This window comes from Nyctereutes procyonoides, unplaced genomic scaffold, assembly GCF_905146905.1.
Source record: "Nyctereutes procyonoides isolate TBG_1078 unplaced genomic scaffold, NYPRO_anot_genome, whole genome shotgun sequence".
Lineage (NCBI taxonomy): Eukaryota > Metazoa > Chordata > Mammalia > Carnivora > Canidae > Nyctereutes > Nyctereutes procyonoides.
In genome coordinates, this window is record NW_026575033.1 from 18730951 (window position 1) to 18746705 (window position 15755).

General features: G+C 35.0%; 1 protein-coding gene across 1 annotated transcript in view; it reads left to right on the top strand.

The window, feature by feature from the left end:
• Positions 1–15755, top strand: part of COG6 (component of oligomeric golgi complex 6) — a 92004-nt gene that overhangs the window by 63302 nt on the left and 12947 nt on the right. Inside the window, exons 14-18 of the mRNA XM_055317314.1 lie at positions 3553–3684; positions 4037–4204; positions 7424–7531; positions 8646–8699; positions 11359–11438. Of these exons, the coding sequence (XP_055173289.1) occupies positions 3553–3684; positions 4037–4204; positions 7424–7531; positions 8646–8699; positions 11359–11438 (542 nt within the window). The remainder of the gene's footprint in view (positions 1–3552; positions 3685–4036; positions 4205–7423; positions 7532–8645; positions 8700–11358; positions 11439–15755) is intronic.

Consider the following 15755-nt stretch of genomic DNA (forward strand, 5'->3'; position numbering starts at 1 on the left):
TCTTTCGGTTTTTGTATGCAAGATTTATCACTTCCTGTCCTTTCACTTTTCAACCTTTTTGTGTCTTTAAATTGTTTTTGGATGACAGCCTATAAATAGTTAGATCATTCTTTTTTAGTATTTATTTATTCATGAGAGACACACAGAGAGAGAGAGAGAGGCAGAGACACAGGCAGAGGGAGAAGCAGGCTCCATGCAGGGAACCCAATGTGGGACTCCATCCCGGGACTCCAGGATCACTCCCTGGGCCCAAGGCAGGTGCTAAACCACTGAGCCACCTGGGCATCCCAAACCATCCAGGCGTCCCTGGATCATTCTTCTAAAAAAATCCACCTGGGGCAGCCCCAGTGGCTTAGTGCCACCTTCAGCCCAGGGCATGATCCTAGGGACCCGGGATCGAGTCCCACGTCAGGCTCCCTGCACAGATCCTGCTTCTCCCTCCTTCTCTCTCCCTCTCTCTCTCTCTCTCTCTCTGTCTCAAATAAATAAAAAATCTTTAAAAAAAAATAAATTAAAAAACCCACCTGCTAATCTGCTTTTTGGATGGATGTTTAATCCATTTACATTTAATTTAATTGCTTATAAAGTAGTGCCATTTTGCTATTTTTGTATGTCTTAAATTTTTGTTCCTTTGTCCCTCTATTACTGCCTTCTCTTGTGTTAATATTTTCTACTATGCTACTTTAATTCCTATACTATTTATTTAAATACATGTATATGAAAAGAGAGCATGTGTAGTTTCTTAGTGGTGCCCTGGGAATTACTATTAACATCTTAATTTATAACAGTTCAGGTTAATACCAACTTACTTTCAATAGCATATGAAAGCTTTACTCCTACAAGCCCAGTTTTCCTGTTGCCTTACACTATTATTGTTACAAATTACATCTTTCTACATTGTGTGCTCATTAACTTGGGACTATAATTATTGCTTCATGCAGTTGTCTTTTAAAACATGGAAAAAAGGAATTACAAATGGAAAGTACATTAATACTGTCTTGTATTTACCTGTGTCAGAACTTTTACTGGTGTTCTTTATTTCTTCATGTGAATTTGAGTTACTGTCTAGTGTTCCTGTACTTTAGCCTGATTTCCCATATTTCGTGTGGAACAGGTTTCCGAATAGTTTTTGGTTTTTGCTTATTGGGAATGTCAATTTCTCCTTCATTCTTTTTTTTTTTTTTAGATTTTATTCATTTATTCATGAGAGACAGAGAGAAAGAGAGAGAGAGAGAGAGAGGGGGGGGCAGAGACACAGGCAGAGGGAAAAGCAGGCTTCACACAGGGAGCCTGATGTGGGACTTGATCCTCGTTCTCCAGGACCACACTCTGGGCTGAAGGCAGGCACTAAACCACTGAGCCACCCGGGCTGCCCTTTCTCCTTCATTCTTGAAGAATAATTTTACTGATTATAGAATTCTTTGTTGACAATCTTTCAGCCCTTGAATATGCCATCCAATGCTGTCTGGCCTTTATGTTTTCTGATGAGAAATCAGCTGTTAATCTAATGAGAATCCTTTGTCATAATCAGTTACTTCTCTCTTACTACTTCCAGATTCTCTTTTTGTCTTTTGAAAGTTTGTGATGTGTCTTAGGGTGGATCTATTTAAATTTATTTTCTGTGGAGTTTGTGAGCTTCTTGGATGTAGATTAATGTTTTGACTTAATCATGTTTGTTAAGTCTTTGTTATTATTTTTCAAATATTCTCTCTATACTACCCTCTTCTTCTAAGATCCCCATTGTACTCATGCTGGTGGTGTTCCATAAGTATCTGAGGCTCTGTGAATTTCCTTTCATTTTTCCCCTTCCAATTCTGCAAACTGGGTAACCTTAATTATCTGTCTTCAAGTTCACTGGTCATTTATTCTGCCTATTCAGATGTGCCATGGAATCCCTATAGTGAATTTTTCATTTTTTTTTCAACCATAAAATTCTGATTTGTTTTTATCATTTCTATCTCTTTATTGATATTTTCTATTTGATGAGACATTGTTCTCATACTTTAGTTCATTAACATGGTTTCCTTTAGTTTCTGAACATATTTAAAATAGCTGATTTAAAGTTTTTAAGTAGTAACTCCAGTATTTAGTCTTCCTCCAGGAAAGTTCCTACTGATGTTTTTTTTATGTACATGGACCATATTTTTTTTGTTTCTTTGCATGTCTTATATTTTTTTTGGTTTTGTTGCTTTTGTGAAGGAGGGAGGATTCTCAGAGGTCCATACTTTGCCATTCCTGCTGATGTCACCTATGTATTAACTTTTCTATATAAAACATTCTTAATATAAATCCAGATACTTAAAAATTCTTAGACCTTTCTGTCTGACACAAGGCTATATAGTTCCTTACATGGACTTCAAGTATGAGATTTTATTAAAAAAACAAAATCTATCTATGTTAATATTATAAGTACTCAGAAAAATGTGATTTAAAAAATCCATAGGGACATCTTCTTGGATATCATGATGTTAGCAAGTAGGGGTAATGATGGGCAGCCTGGTGGCTCAGTGCCTATGTATCTGCCTCCTCTCTTTCTCTCTCTGTCGCTCATGAATAAATAATTTTTTTTTAAAGTAGGTGTAATGAACTTGGCATACCTTCCAGTTACTAAGTGCCTGGTACCATACCTATAGTTTAAATACAACAATCCCAGTTTATCCTTACAGAATCCCTCTGAAGCTCTGTGAAGTTAAAGAGCTTACCTAGGACCATACAACTAGTAAATGGTAATCTGAAATGTTCATTTATTTCCTTCTTCTTTTTTTTAAAGATTTTATCTATTTATTCATGAGAGATAGAGAGAGGCAGATACATAGGCAGAGGGAGAAGCAGGCTCCATGCAGGGAGCCCAATGTGGGACTCGATCTTGGGACTCCAGGATCACACCCTGAGCCGAAGGCAAATGGCTCAAACGCTGAGCCACGTAGGTGTCTCAATGATAATCTAAAATGTAAAATAGTCTTTAACTTCAGTGCTTAAAATTTTAATGGCAGTGTTATACTGTGTAGAATATAGTATGCACTGTATTTTTGTGAAGTGTATAGCCCATAGATTAATCACCTGAAAATTGTGTATGGTACTTACTGAAAGATAGATTCCTAGACCCCAAACCTATGCATATTGAACCAAAATATCTAAGATCTGGGCCTAGGGATGGATGATGATTCTTAGTTATGTTATTGTTGGGGGAATACTGGTTTCTAGAATGCCTTTTTATTATGGTTTGGGCTAAAAAAAATAAAACAGTAAGCCATTTCAAGTTTGTATAAATATATAATTCTACAATTCAAAGACTTCTAAGTTTTCTTAAAACTTTTTGAATTTTAGAAGTATAAATTCTATATAGCGGTGAGAAGAATATATTCTGTAATAATAAAGCAAAAAACTTGTGTCACTTTCTATGCTTATTAGTATAACCTATTGATAAATTATGATTTTGTAATGTGTCAAAGCTTTACATATTTTATAAGTATTTTACTGTGAATTTCATTCATTTATACATTAAAAGTTAGTGAAAAATGTAAGCAGTGGGTAAACCACCTTTTATTTTAGGTTGAGCTCCCACCACCTGATCTTGGACCGAGCTCTGCATTAAATCAGACACTCATGTTGTTGCGTGAAGTTCTGGCATCTCACGATTCTTCAGTTGTACCATTAGATGCCCGTCAAGCTGACTTTGTACAAGTATGCTATAAATAATTTTATATTTTTTAATATAAAATTTTTGATATTTATTGCTCCTCTATTATACGTTGTTAAAATTCTGGCATTTTATAACCCATATATTTTAACAATTCCATTAATTTTTCCTTCAAATATTAAACCAGCTCTCTTTAGTTTGAAAAATATTTTATTCGGTGATGCTCATTGTAAAAGACATTGTGAGAACTGTACCATTTAATCTTTTTTAAATGTACTTCTGTCAGTTGGCCCCCTTCCAATCAGTTTGACATTTATACTGAAGTACTGTTAACCCAGGCCTGTTATCACTGATTGGGAAATAAAGAATAAATTTCATTTGATTTTTCATTTATAGGTTTTATCATGTGTCTTGGATCCCCTCCTCCAAATGTGTACTGTATCTGCCAGCAATTTAGGCACAGCTGACATGGCCACTTTCATGGTCAATTCACTATATATGATGAAGACAACACTAGCTCTGTTTGAGTTCACTGACAGACGTCTAGAAATGCTGCAGTTTCAGGTAAATTTGCCATAAGATGACAGCTCACTGTGATGGAGCCTTTTTTTCTGCATACGATCTCAGATACTGGCTTTGATCCAATTTCAGTGACCTATTTTCTATAAATCTTTTGGTGTAGTCTGATGGAAGTCCTCTCTCTTTCTCTCTCTCTCTCTCACTTGATATTTTGGTTTTGGGGGTAAGTTAGAATATGTATTTTATTCAAACCATAGTTTGTGATGGTGGAATGAAGCTTTTCTTATTGATTGGAACAGTTATTCTGTATGCAGATTTCAGTTTCTGAACTGTGAATAATATGCTATATTTTTCAAGCTTTCTAGCTAGTGCAGAAGGTGTTACAGAGGACAGATATATTTTTATCTATGTGTAAACCAGTGTTAGGCAAAACATTACAGTTTGTTATACCAATGACTCTAGTCCTGTAAGCCAAATGGTATCACTTAACAATTTGTAAAGTGGCTAAAACAAAGCCATTTGTAAAATTTACCAGATATTTGGCTTCTGATTTTGAAATAGTTATTTCTGGTATATATGATGTTCTTAAGAAAAAATTCTAAATGTTCTGTTATTACAAGTATATAAGTAATTTGGCAGTGGCTATAGTAAAAATATATTTGTAAAGTTTTAGGGATTCTAAGGAATAAGTTTCGGGCAGCCAGGGTGGCTCAGTGGTTTAGTGCTGCCTTCGGCCCAGGGTGTGATCCTGGAGACCCAAGATCGAGTCCCACCTCGGGCTCCCTGCATGGAGCCTGCTTCTCCCTCTGCCTGTCTCTCATGAATAAATAAATAAAATCTTAAAAAAAAAAAAGGGATATAAGTTTTGATACATTTAAACCTTTGATATTATCTAATTCCTAATTCCTTCTTTCAAAAGAAATATAATGAAGTATGATTAATTTTCCTTTGGTACATAATTCCTTTTTTTGTGGAACTAATAAATTCTTTGTTAAAGAATTCATTGGTTTTTGCTGTATTTATCACTAATTCAGCCCTTAAACTCTGCCATTTGTGTAAATCTTTTCTCAAGGAGTTCAGATATATCAGGTATTCATTGATCTGTTTTATCACCAATTATCTGTGTTTCTTAAATATTCCGTAGTCAGGATCCCTGGGTGGCGCAGCGGTTTGGCGCCTGCCTTTGGCCCAGGGTGCAATCCTGGAGACCCGGGATCGAATCCCACGTCGGGCTCCCGGTGCATGGAGCCTGCTTCTCCCTCTGCCTGTGTCTCTGCCTCTCTCTCTCTCTCTCTCTCTCTCTCTCTCTCTGTGTGTGTAACTATCATAAATAAATAAAAATTAAATATTCCGTAGTCATGTTTTGCATTCCAAGGGGATAAGCCCCATGCTTGCTGATTGGCTGTTGGCCAATGCTAGTTGCATAGGCCAGCCCAGAGTCAATGGACTGTACAATGATGTAGATCCTAGAAGGTGTGGCTTATTTAGGCCCTCCAAAGAAAATTCACCTTGTTGAATAGAAGAGGCTTGATTTTCAGAACTTTTCTGTCAATAGTCTATTAAATTTCTTTCCGCTCTTACTTGCATTCTTCCCGTGTTTCAAGTAAGTTCAGGCTAGTCTGACTCTTATCTTTGTGGTAACTTATTCTGTCCATCTGGAAGTTTGTAAGGATTTTCCTTTGAGTTCAGATATTTCCTCAGGATATTTTTTTTTGGTATGTCTCCTTTTCCATTATTTCCATTTGGATTTTGCAGAGCCATTTCAGTCTGAAGATTTAATCCTTTCTTTTGCTCAATAATGTTTTCTACTAATTAATTTTCACTTTTCCATCTGTTACTTTTTTTTTTCCATCTGTTACTTTTTATATTCTGAAGCTCCTGCCCTTAGTTGGTTTTATCTCCAGAATCTCTCTTCTACTTTCTTTTTATATCTCTTTATTTTAATCTTTCTTTGATGTTACTGTATTGCTTTCCTTCTATTCTTCAGATACTCATTGGTTTTTAGCATTAACTCTTTCATTATATGTTTATATTTGTACATCTTGTTTTTCTTTGATTTCCAGTAATGTAGTTGACTAAAGGCTCTAATTGTGCTTTCTTGGACATTCACTTAAAAAAATTTTTTTAAAAAGATTTTATTTATTTATTCATGAGAGACACAGGGGGTGCGGCACACAGGAATGCAGGCAGAGGGAGAAGCAGGCTCCATGCAGGGAACCTGATGTGGGACTCGAACCCAGGTCTCCAGGATCAGGCCCTGGGCTGAAGGCGGTGCTAAACCGCTGAGCCACCCAGGCTGCCCTAAAAAAAAATTAAAATATTCTCTGTCTTTTAATAGTGTTGCCTCCAGAAAAGGTACGTGTTCTTATTATTCATATGAGTTTTTCTCTTAGAACGTACCTCTTTTAAGTTAGTTGTAAGTTTTTTAGGGGGAAGGGCTCAGCTATTGGAGTTACTTGGACAATGGCAAACATTCAGATATTAGCACAGTTAGTATACTATGCCATCGTGGGCAAACAAACTGGTAAAACTGAGGGGATTCCCTGTACTGGTAAAAATAAGGGAGTAGCAGACTTATTCCCACTAGGAGATACTTCAGCCCACCAGGGAAGTCTACTTCTGGGGATTCTGTCCCCGTTAGCATTAGATGGCCTCCTCAAAAATAATACAAAGCAGGTGAGCACATACAACTCACTTCTTAGCTGGGTCTTTGTAGGCAGTTCCTAAACTTGAAGTCTTTGACTAACCTTCTGCCAGGTCCTCAACTTTACCTAATTGTAACAAACCTGCTTCTCCAGATGGCACATTTGAATGGTTGACTCAGTCCAGGAAGTTGGGAGGGTGAGGGTATGTGGAGGTCTGTAACATCAGGCCCTCATCTTCTCAGAAGTCTTCCTAAGTATTTCATTTTGCACTGTTGTTGTTTATAGTGTTTTTTGCTTCTTTGTTTGTGTTTTGCTTATTGCCATCTTTGAAGAGAGCTGATAAGCAACTCAGATTTTTTGACTACTGGCTAGTCCTGGAATCCTCTTCAGTTACCATTTTTAAAGTGAGACACTCTCTTCCTTTTGTAGGAGGACTTTCTCTTTGGGGGAGGAAAAGCTTTCTGTCAGAGAAGCAGCCCTTGTGCCTCGTGGTCTGGCCTCATAGTCACTGCAAAGAGCAAGCCCATGATGAAAAGCTGACTCCAGGGTGGTCTACTTCTACTCTCATCAATCTTACTCTTCTTTTAAAATATTTTCTTTCTGACATATTTTATTTTAGATTGAAGCACATTTGGACACACTTATAAATGAGCAAGCTTCTTACGTCTTAACTAGAGCAGGCTTGAGTTACATCTATAACATAGTACAACAACATAAACCAGAACAGGTAAGGACATGGGTGTTCCTAATTATAGAAATGCCCATGTAGAGCATGGGTTCCAGAGCTAGACTCTAGTCTTGACTCTGCCACTTAATAGCTATTTTTCATTGGAAAAGTGACTTACTTTCTGTGTCTATTTACTCATCTCTGGGATTGGGGTAATAATAGTATCTGTAGCAAAGGGTTGTTCAGAAGATTAAGTGATATTATACACGTAGAGTTCTTAGATGACTACCTGAGATGTAGTAGAGTGCCCCCAAATGTTAACTGTCCTTTTTACTATGGATAACTTTAGTTAAAAGTAATGAAAATGAAACTTAGAATTATAAAATGTATAAAGGATATTCATACTGGGTAATTTTTCAGAGTCCTATGTCACTATCAGTTAATTGAATGGATAGATTACTGTGTAAATTCAGTCATCCCTTTTTTAACTTAGCAAATCTTTGTTTATTACTTTGGAAAGGTAAATACTTTGAGGCCGGCATAAGATCTTGTTATGTTATAGAACTCCAGTGGAAATAGAGAAGGGAGTGGGGGAACCCGAGAAATCCATGTAAGCATCTGCCTTGAAAAAGCAAAGAACTCATTTAAATGGTATTAACATGAAACATATTTTATAGTCCAGGAACTCTTAAATGAAGCTTTTCAAAATCACCAGTCCCAAGTTTTTTATTCTGATAAAGCAGCAAGCAAATTTCTACCAAAAAGGAATCAATTCTGCTGCTTTTTTTACTATCTATAATTGTCAGAGTGCAACTTCAAGCCTCCATGTTTAACTGACATTTTCTAAGTGCTTCCTTGTATTTTTGTCTTCCTTATATGTAAATCTGAAATATCCTGGTATTTCCCTTGTTAATAAACTTGTGCTTGTCACTTCCTCCAACAAATATGATTGCGTGCCTTCATGCTACTTACAGAAAAATAAATCATAGTCCCTGCTCTAATTGAGGTTGACGAGATGATACTTGAATTCTTTGGAAAGGAGCTGAATTTCCAAATCTGGGGAATCTATTAGTGGACTGTATTTCATGAGTGAACTGAAACTATAGCACCTGTTTTTTTTTTTTTTTTTTTTTTTTTTTTTACATCTTACTTTTTGTTTTGTTTTATTTTTTAGGGCTCTTTAGCTAATTTGCCCAACCTAGATTCTGTGGCACTGAAGGCTGCAATGGTAAGTGAATAGTAAAACATTTCAACATAGGTTTCCTCGTAGAACATTATTAATTTTTTCCTGGGTGGTAATTTTATCTCTTAATATATACTACATTCACATTGGGTACAATAATAAAGATTGTACACATGTGTCCTTTAAGGTCTGGCCAAGATATATATTTGTAGTAATATTCCACTCATCCATACCTGTTTAGGTTTTCTTCATTTTCAGAGTTTTACTCCTAGCATAAAGGAGAAACAAAAATAATGGATGCAAAGAAGTTAGGCCATATGTCATTAAAGACTTCCTACGGTTATAGTAGTTAGTTTAGTAGGAAGGCTTATAGTTGTTGATTTCTTCCTGAGATGATAATTGAAACTGATTCCAATCTTAAAATAACATATTACTCTTGAGTGTGAGACTCCTCGAACCTCCACTTTTATTTCCTTCTTTTCAAGTGAAGAGCTTGCTTGCACATCCTTTCTGCCTGAGCACCACTTCTTGTAGCATGTTTCCATGTCTTAAGTATATACTTTACATTAATGCAAATCCACCAGTTGAAGGATATTCATTTAGTTCTCATAGGATGATTTTGTTTGGAAGCTTTATAATACACTATCAGCAATAATAACAAAAATGATCAATAATAACACCAGCCATTAGTATTTATTGAGCATGCCACTGTTTTTCATGTATTAACTCTGATCCTCCAAACAACCCCATTCAACCTAGGACTTAACTTTCAACTACTATGCCATCTATCCTGTCCTAAGTATTTAAATACTCACATATGCTCACTACTGCAATGGCTTGACTTTAACACATAGTTCTCCTGGATGACTTTTTTGATGCCAAGGCTTTGTTACCTATCATCTTACTGAGCTAAATTAAAGAAAGTGATAACAATGTAAAGAGTTCAGAGCCGACAATATTATTAGGTAAAGTAGATTTTAAAAACACTAGAAAAGATAAATAAGGAACATTATGTCAGGATAAAAGGTAATATATAAATATGTATATATAGATAGAGAAATACTAGTCGTAACTTCTATTCATCAGACATCTCTCTCTAAAGAGAGAACTAAAAATATGAAGATTTTATTCTAAAAAGTTTAAATAAAAATAAATGAAAATGAATACATTTTAGATTAATAAAAAAAGATAAGTTTCTTAGAAAGGTAAATATGTGCTCACCATACTACCCAGTAGTCCCACTTCAAGGTACTCCCTCCCCCACAAAATGAACACATAAGTCTACACAAAGATTAGTTAGTACTCAATAAATGTGTTTCCTCCCTCTCTTTCTCTCCCCACCAACACATATCCAATCCATAATATAAACCTACAAAATATATTTAAACCCCATTACAAATAATTTTGTGCTTGGTCTTAAACTTTAATAGCAATTAAGTTGAGTATCTGTTTAAAGAAACAGAATCTTGTTTTATGTGTGGTCTGCCATTTTATATATAACTGTCTGTTGCATTTGATTGAATGCTTCAGGGCACTTCAGATCAGCATATCCCAAGCTTGAACTCTTCTAAGTTTTCCCTGCCCCATCCTCCCAAGTCCTCTTCCAAGTTTCCAAACTCAGAAAGTGGTAAGAGCATCTGTCCATTATTGTTTCAACTAAATAAATGTGAAAAGAATGCAGTTATGAATTGTGATAATGCTGTGAATTAAATTATACAGACCCAGATCTGGGAGTCAACCTCTGCACCCTGTCACTAACCAAATACTGATGATTTTACGATCCAGTGTTCTTCTATGTACCATGTTATTGTCCTTGTAGTCTAAGATGTTATAATAGCCACTTATCTGGTGTCCTTGCATCCATCATTACAACCTTCCCTTCTAGCTGTAGCCAGGAATAGCTTCTTAAAACTTAAATCAAATTATTCCCCTCCTTCAGTGGTTTCCTAAATGCTTTTACCAATAAGAATGAAAATCCTTTTAAAAAGTGTAGGAGACCTACATGAACTGATCTGTTAGCCCTTTTTTCTCTCCTCAAGCCTTTATCCATGCTGTCCTATCCATGACACCCCCACAGCCTTCACTGCACACACTCTTAGTTAATAATCTCTATTCGATGCTAAGATCTCACTTCAAATGTCCTTTACCAAACACAGAAACTACGTCCATCCTCCTGATTTATACTTTTATAATATTTTGGTATTTTCCTTCATAGCATCTAACACAATTTGTGATTATATATTTATTTATAATTACGGTTTATTATTTTTCTTCGTAGGTCATAAGCTCTGTGAGCTAGGGGCTGTCCCCTTTTGCTCACCATTATATACACTTTACCTAATATAGTACCTTCCTAATAGTAGGTCCTCAATAAATATTAGTTGAGTAACTTAACAATTAACAAATACAGTAGATTTAAGGAAATAAGGTAGATTTGAAACCTGATGACTTGTTAATATTGGTTTGGTGAAGTTTGGTGAAGGAGATTAAGGTGAATAACTTGGATTCAGAATTAAGAAGTTGACACTTTTAGGGAATTTTAGTTAGAATGTTGAAGCAATAACTCATTTTGTTCACAAAGAACTCATTATTTGTACCATGGTATATTTGCTGAGATTTAACCCTTATAACTGACGGTTATATTTGATATATCTGTTGGCAAATACATGCACTTTATGTTTTGCTCTTTCTCTGTTTCATGTAGGTTCAGTTTGATCGTTACCTGTCAGCCCCAGATAGCCTGCTAATGCCACAGCTGAACTTTCTTCTAAGTGCCACAGTGAAGTAAGTATCTTTTGGTCTCAACTACTTGGTAAAGATTCGTATATTTTTAAAGATACCGAGCACATTTCTTAGAGAAAATTTTTTTTCAAGAATAGATTTACCATTGAAGATCTATGTTACCAAAGTTTTATTATGCCTGAGCACCCGTAAAAGATCTGACCTGACCCTGTTCGTACTTATTGCTTTCATGTATATGGCTCCAAAATCTCTTTTTATTATTTATTATTTTTTATTTTATTATTTTTAAAAGATTTTGTTTATTTATTCAGGAGAGACACAGAGAGGCAGAGACACAGGCAGAGGGAGAAGCAGGCTCCATGCAGGGAGCCTGATGCGGGACTTGATCCTGGGATTCCAGGATCACGCCTTGGGCCAAAGGCAGGCGCTAAATCACTGAGCCACCCAGGAATCCTCAAAATCTCTTTTTTGTAAATGTTTTTTAAAGTTAATGTGAATATAATTGGATATGATATAGCCATAATACCAAAATTCCCTTATATTAACAAACATGTCAGAATGACATTGAAAATGTCATGGAAGATCAATAATATATTAATCGTATAGTGTATATGCATCTTATAGACTATTTTGGGTCTGCAGGTATATTTTTAATGTTCAGTATCACATATTTATCAGGAATGTGTTCAAGACAAAGAACTATACATTAAAATCTTTAAATGTTACAGTTAGAAGAAACAGAAAGATCATAGTCTGACTTTGTTGATTATAAGGAACATATTGACAAATTTAAATTGTCCTAAAGTAGGAAATTTGAACTATACATTTTTTTTCCTCCCCATTCACCCAGCTGTATATCAAATGCTTTCTATATAACAGGCACCAAGGATTAAGATTTAAAAGACATTTGCACTGTCTTCTTGGAGATTATAGTCTGTTGGGTCAATTAGACATGTGAACAAATATTTATATTAAAAACTACACTAAGGAAAGAATGATCAAACGTGAAGAAAATATTTCAGTTATCTACAAGGATGCAGTGGTACAGAGATAGTGGTACACTTGTTTTCTGTTTTTTCTGGAGAGTAGATCTACAGCAATAAATAAAACAAGGAGACAACTTTTGGTTCAACAAGCAGAAAAATTTGGTATCAATTAGAATTGGCTAGAAATGGGGGAAGCCCAGGTAGCTCAGCGGTTTAGCCCAGGGTGTGACCTTGGAGACCCGTAAGCTAAGCATAATGACCCTGGAGATCCGAGATCAAGTCCCGCATTGGGCTCCCTGCATGGAGCCTCCTTCTTCCTCTGCCTGTGTCTCTGCCTGCCTCTCTCTCTCTCTCTGTGTCTCTCATGAATAAATAAATAAAATCTTAAAAAAAAAAAAAAAGAATTGGCTGGAAATGGGATGGAACATTTTTTTCATCAGGGAAATTTTCCCATATTAGGTGTAGAGTGAGTGATTTAAACATTTTTTTTTACTTCAATTGTTTCTTTAAAATAGATCTTTGAAAGGTAAAACACTATTTTTTAATCTTTTATTTTATTATCCTAAAAGGTCTCATACTATCTACATAACTGGAATTCTAAAGACGTAAGAGATTATAAAAGAAACTCCATTATGCCATGGCTCAAACTGTTGTGTGTGTTTCTTAAATTATTTTTGTAAGTGATTACCTGCAACTCTTTTAGATTTAGCCACGTTTCAATCTTAGTATTTGAGTGTTGAGTTGTTTGGAGCATTGCTCCAAAACATACCATTATTCTTTTCATTTTATGCTGATTGAGGGGAAATTTTAATGTGTTTTATAAAGGACGGCATGTAGCCCAGATTCCAGAAAGGAGAGAATGGACAGATTTGGCTACCTAACACTTTAAAGTTTTAGGTTTTGTTGTTTTTTTACACAAAACAACAGTATAAACTAAGTTAAAATATAAGCAATAATATGGAACAATTTTGCAAGTTACATAACAGACAAGTTATCCTTAATATATTCTTAATATTGAACAGAATCCCACAAATCAGGACAAAGCAGTAGAAAAACAGGCACTGTATGTTTGGACAATTCACAGAAGAAATACAAATGCCAAATAAATATGAGAACATAATGATGATCAAAAATGCAAATTAAAACAGCAATGAGAATTTTTGCCTATCAGAATACTAACAAAAAGTATGTTATATGCGAATGGAAAGGGTCTGGGAAAATGGGCATTATTTCATATGCTGTTGATGAGAATATAAATTAGTACAGTCCTTCTAGAGGGCAATTTGACAAGATTCATCAAAATTTTAAGAGTGTACATCCTTATTAGATTCAGGGATACTTCTTAATAGATTTTCCCCCCTTTCATAAACTGTAATAATAGTTTAAAATAAAGTTACAAAACTAGCAGTGGGATTGAGCATGTTCTATGACTCTATCTGAATTCTCTATCTGTGAGGACTCCTCAGATTTTTCTAAAGCATAAATGATATTTCAAATCAGATGTTTGTCTTTTATTACTGAATTATTTTAATTTTGCATTTGCTTTTATTGTTTTGCTGGTTAACAATAATGTAAGTTTTTTTTGTTTTTATTAACAACCAAATGAACACAATTTTTGGTACATTGTTTTGAAATCTAAATTTTTAAATTATATTGTTTTTATTTTTATTTATTTATTTTTAAAGATTTATTTATTTGTTTATTTATTTATTTATGATAGAGAGAGAGAGAGAGAGAGAGAGAGAGGCAGAGACACAGGAGGAGGGAGAAGTAGTCTCCATGCCGGGAGCCTGATGTGGGACTCGATCCCAGGACTCCTGGATTGCGCCCTGGGCCAAAGGCAGGCACTAAACCACTGAGCCACCCAGGGATCCCTTATATTGTTTTTATAGTATGTACCTAATATCCTGTTATAAATTTTTACTAATATAATGACTTTTTAAAATTGAGATATGCATATAAGTAATAATAGGACAACTAAGAGAAATTGGTTAGTACCTATTTACCACTTTTTTCTTTCTTTTTTTAAAAAATATTTTATTTATTTATTCATGAGAGACACAGAGAGGCAGAGACACAGGCAGACGGAGAAGCAGGCTCCACTCAGGGAGCACGATGTGGGACTCGATCCCGGGACTCCAGGATCATGCCCTGGGCCAGAGGCAGATGCTCAACTGCTGAGCCACCCAGGCGTCCCTACCACTTTTTTCATTCAGGAAATTTCTAAGATATTATTTGCAAAGTATTCTAAAATTAAAATATAACCTGTGAATGTATTTTCAGAAGAAAAATACATCAAATGGGCTACTTATTTTAAAAATTGGGGCTGCTTTGAAAATATTGAGCATTTTACACATTTAAGACTCACCATGAAGGCAGGTTTTCTAACTACTTTTTTTCCCTTTTCTAAATTGATGATATTTTAATTTCAAAATTAACTTTTATCCTAATTTCTGCCACTGTATAGGCACAAAATTTATTTGATCTTATTTTTAAAGTATTTGAGATAATAGGACAGAACTTTTATTCAGTTAAATTTTGAACTTTTTCAAAATGATGATTCATTTTTAATCAAAATTAATTTCATATTTTTATGTCATCAATTTCTTTTCTATTCATATTCTGTTTAAAATGTCAACTAGCAGATGATCTGCCTTCAGGTCAGGTTATGATCCTGGGGGTCCTGGGAGCCAGTCCCGCATGGAGCTCCCTGCTTAGCAGGAAGTCGGCTTCTCCCTCTGCCCATGCCCCCAGCTTATGATCTTTCTCATGCTCTCATCTTTCTCTATCTCAAATAAATAAATAAAAATTTAAAATGTAGTAAATAAAATGTCAGTTGTTTCTTTGAAATGTATCTTCGAAATGTAAAGCATTATTTTCTAATCTTTTAAAAATTTTGTTAATATTCTGCTCTCCTGCACTTTAGTGTGGTTGAAGTGTATTTGGGACACCTGTTACTCTTGTCTCCCTTTTTTGTCTTAGAGTTTGATGGCCTTTCAAAGGAGATTTTGATTGAATGCTTCAGCCTTGAAATAAACTATTGAATAAATTTAAGTAGCCAAGAAGCAAAGTTGTATAGAAAATGAACAAGAGGGAAAGAAAATAGTTTTAAGGATTTCTTCCTTCCTTGGAGTGAATTAGAAGGATGTATTCTTTATTCAGTGCTAAACTCCAATATTCACCTTTCAATGGTGTAAATATACAGATTGGATTACAGAAACCCCAGTTTAAAATATTTAGGTTATTCTCATGTCTTTTCTTAATGATTCAGAATTACTTCTGTGAGTAACTTAAGAAATAAAGGGAATTATAGATACCTCCTAACGTTGAGCATATAGAAAAATGGATGTGATTCGACAACTCTTGTTCAGGA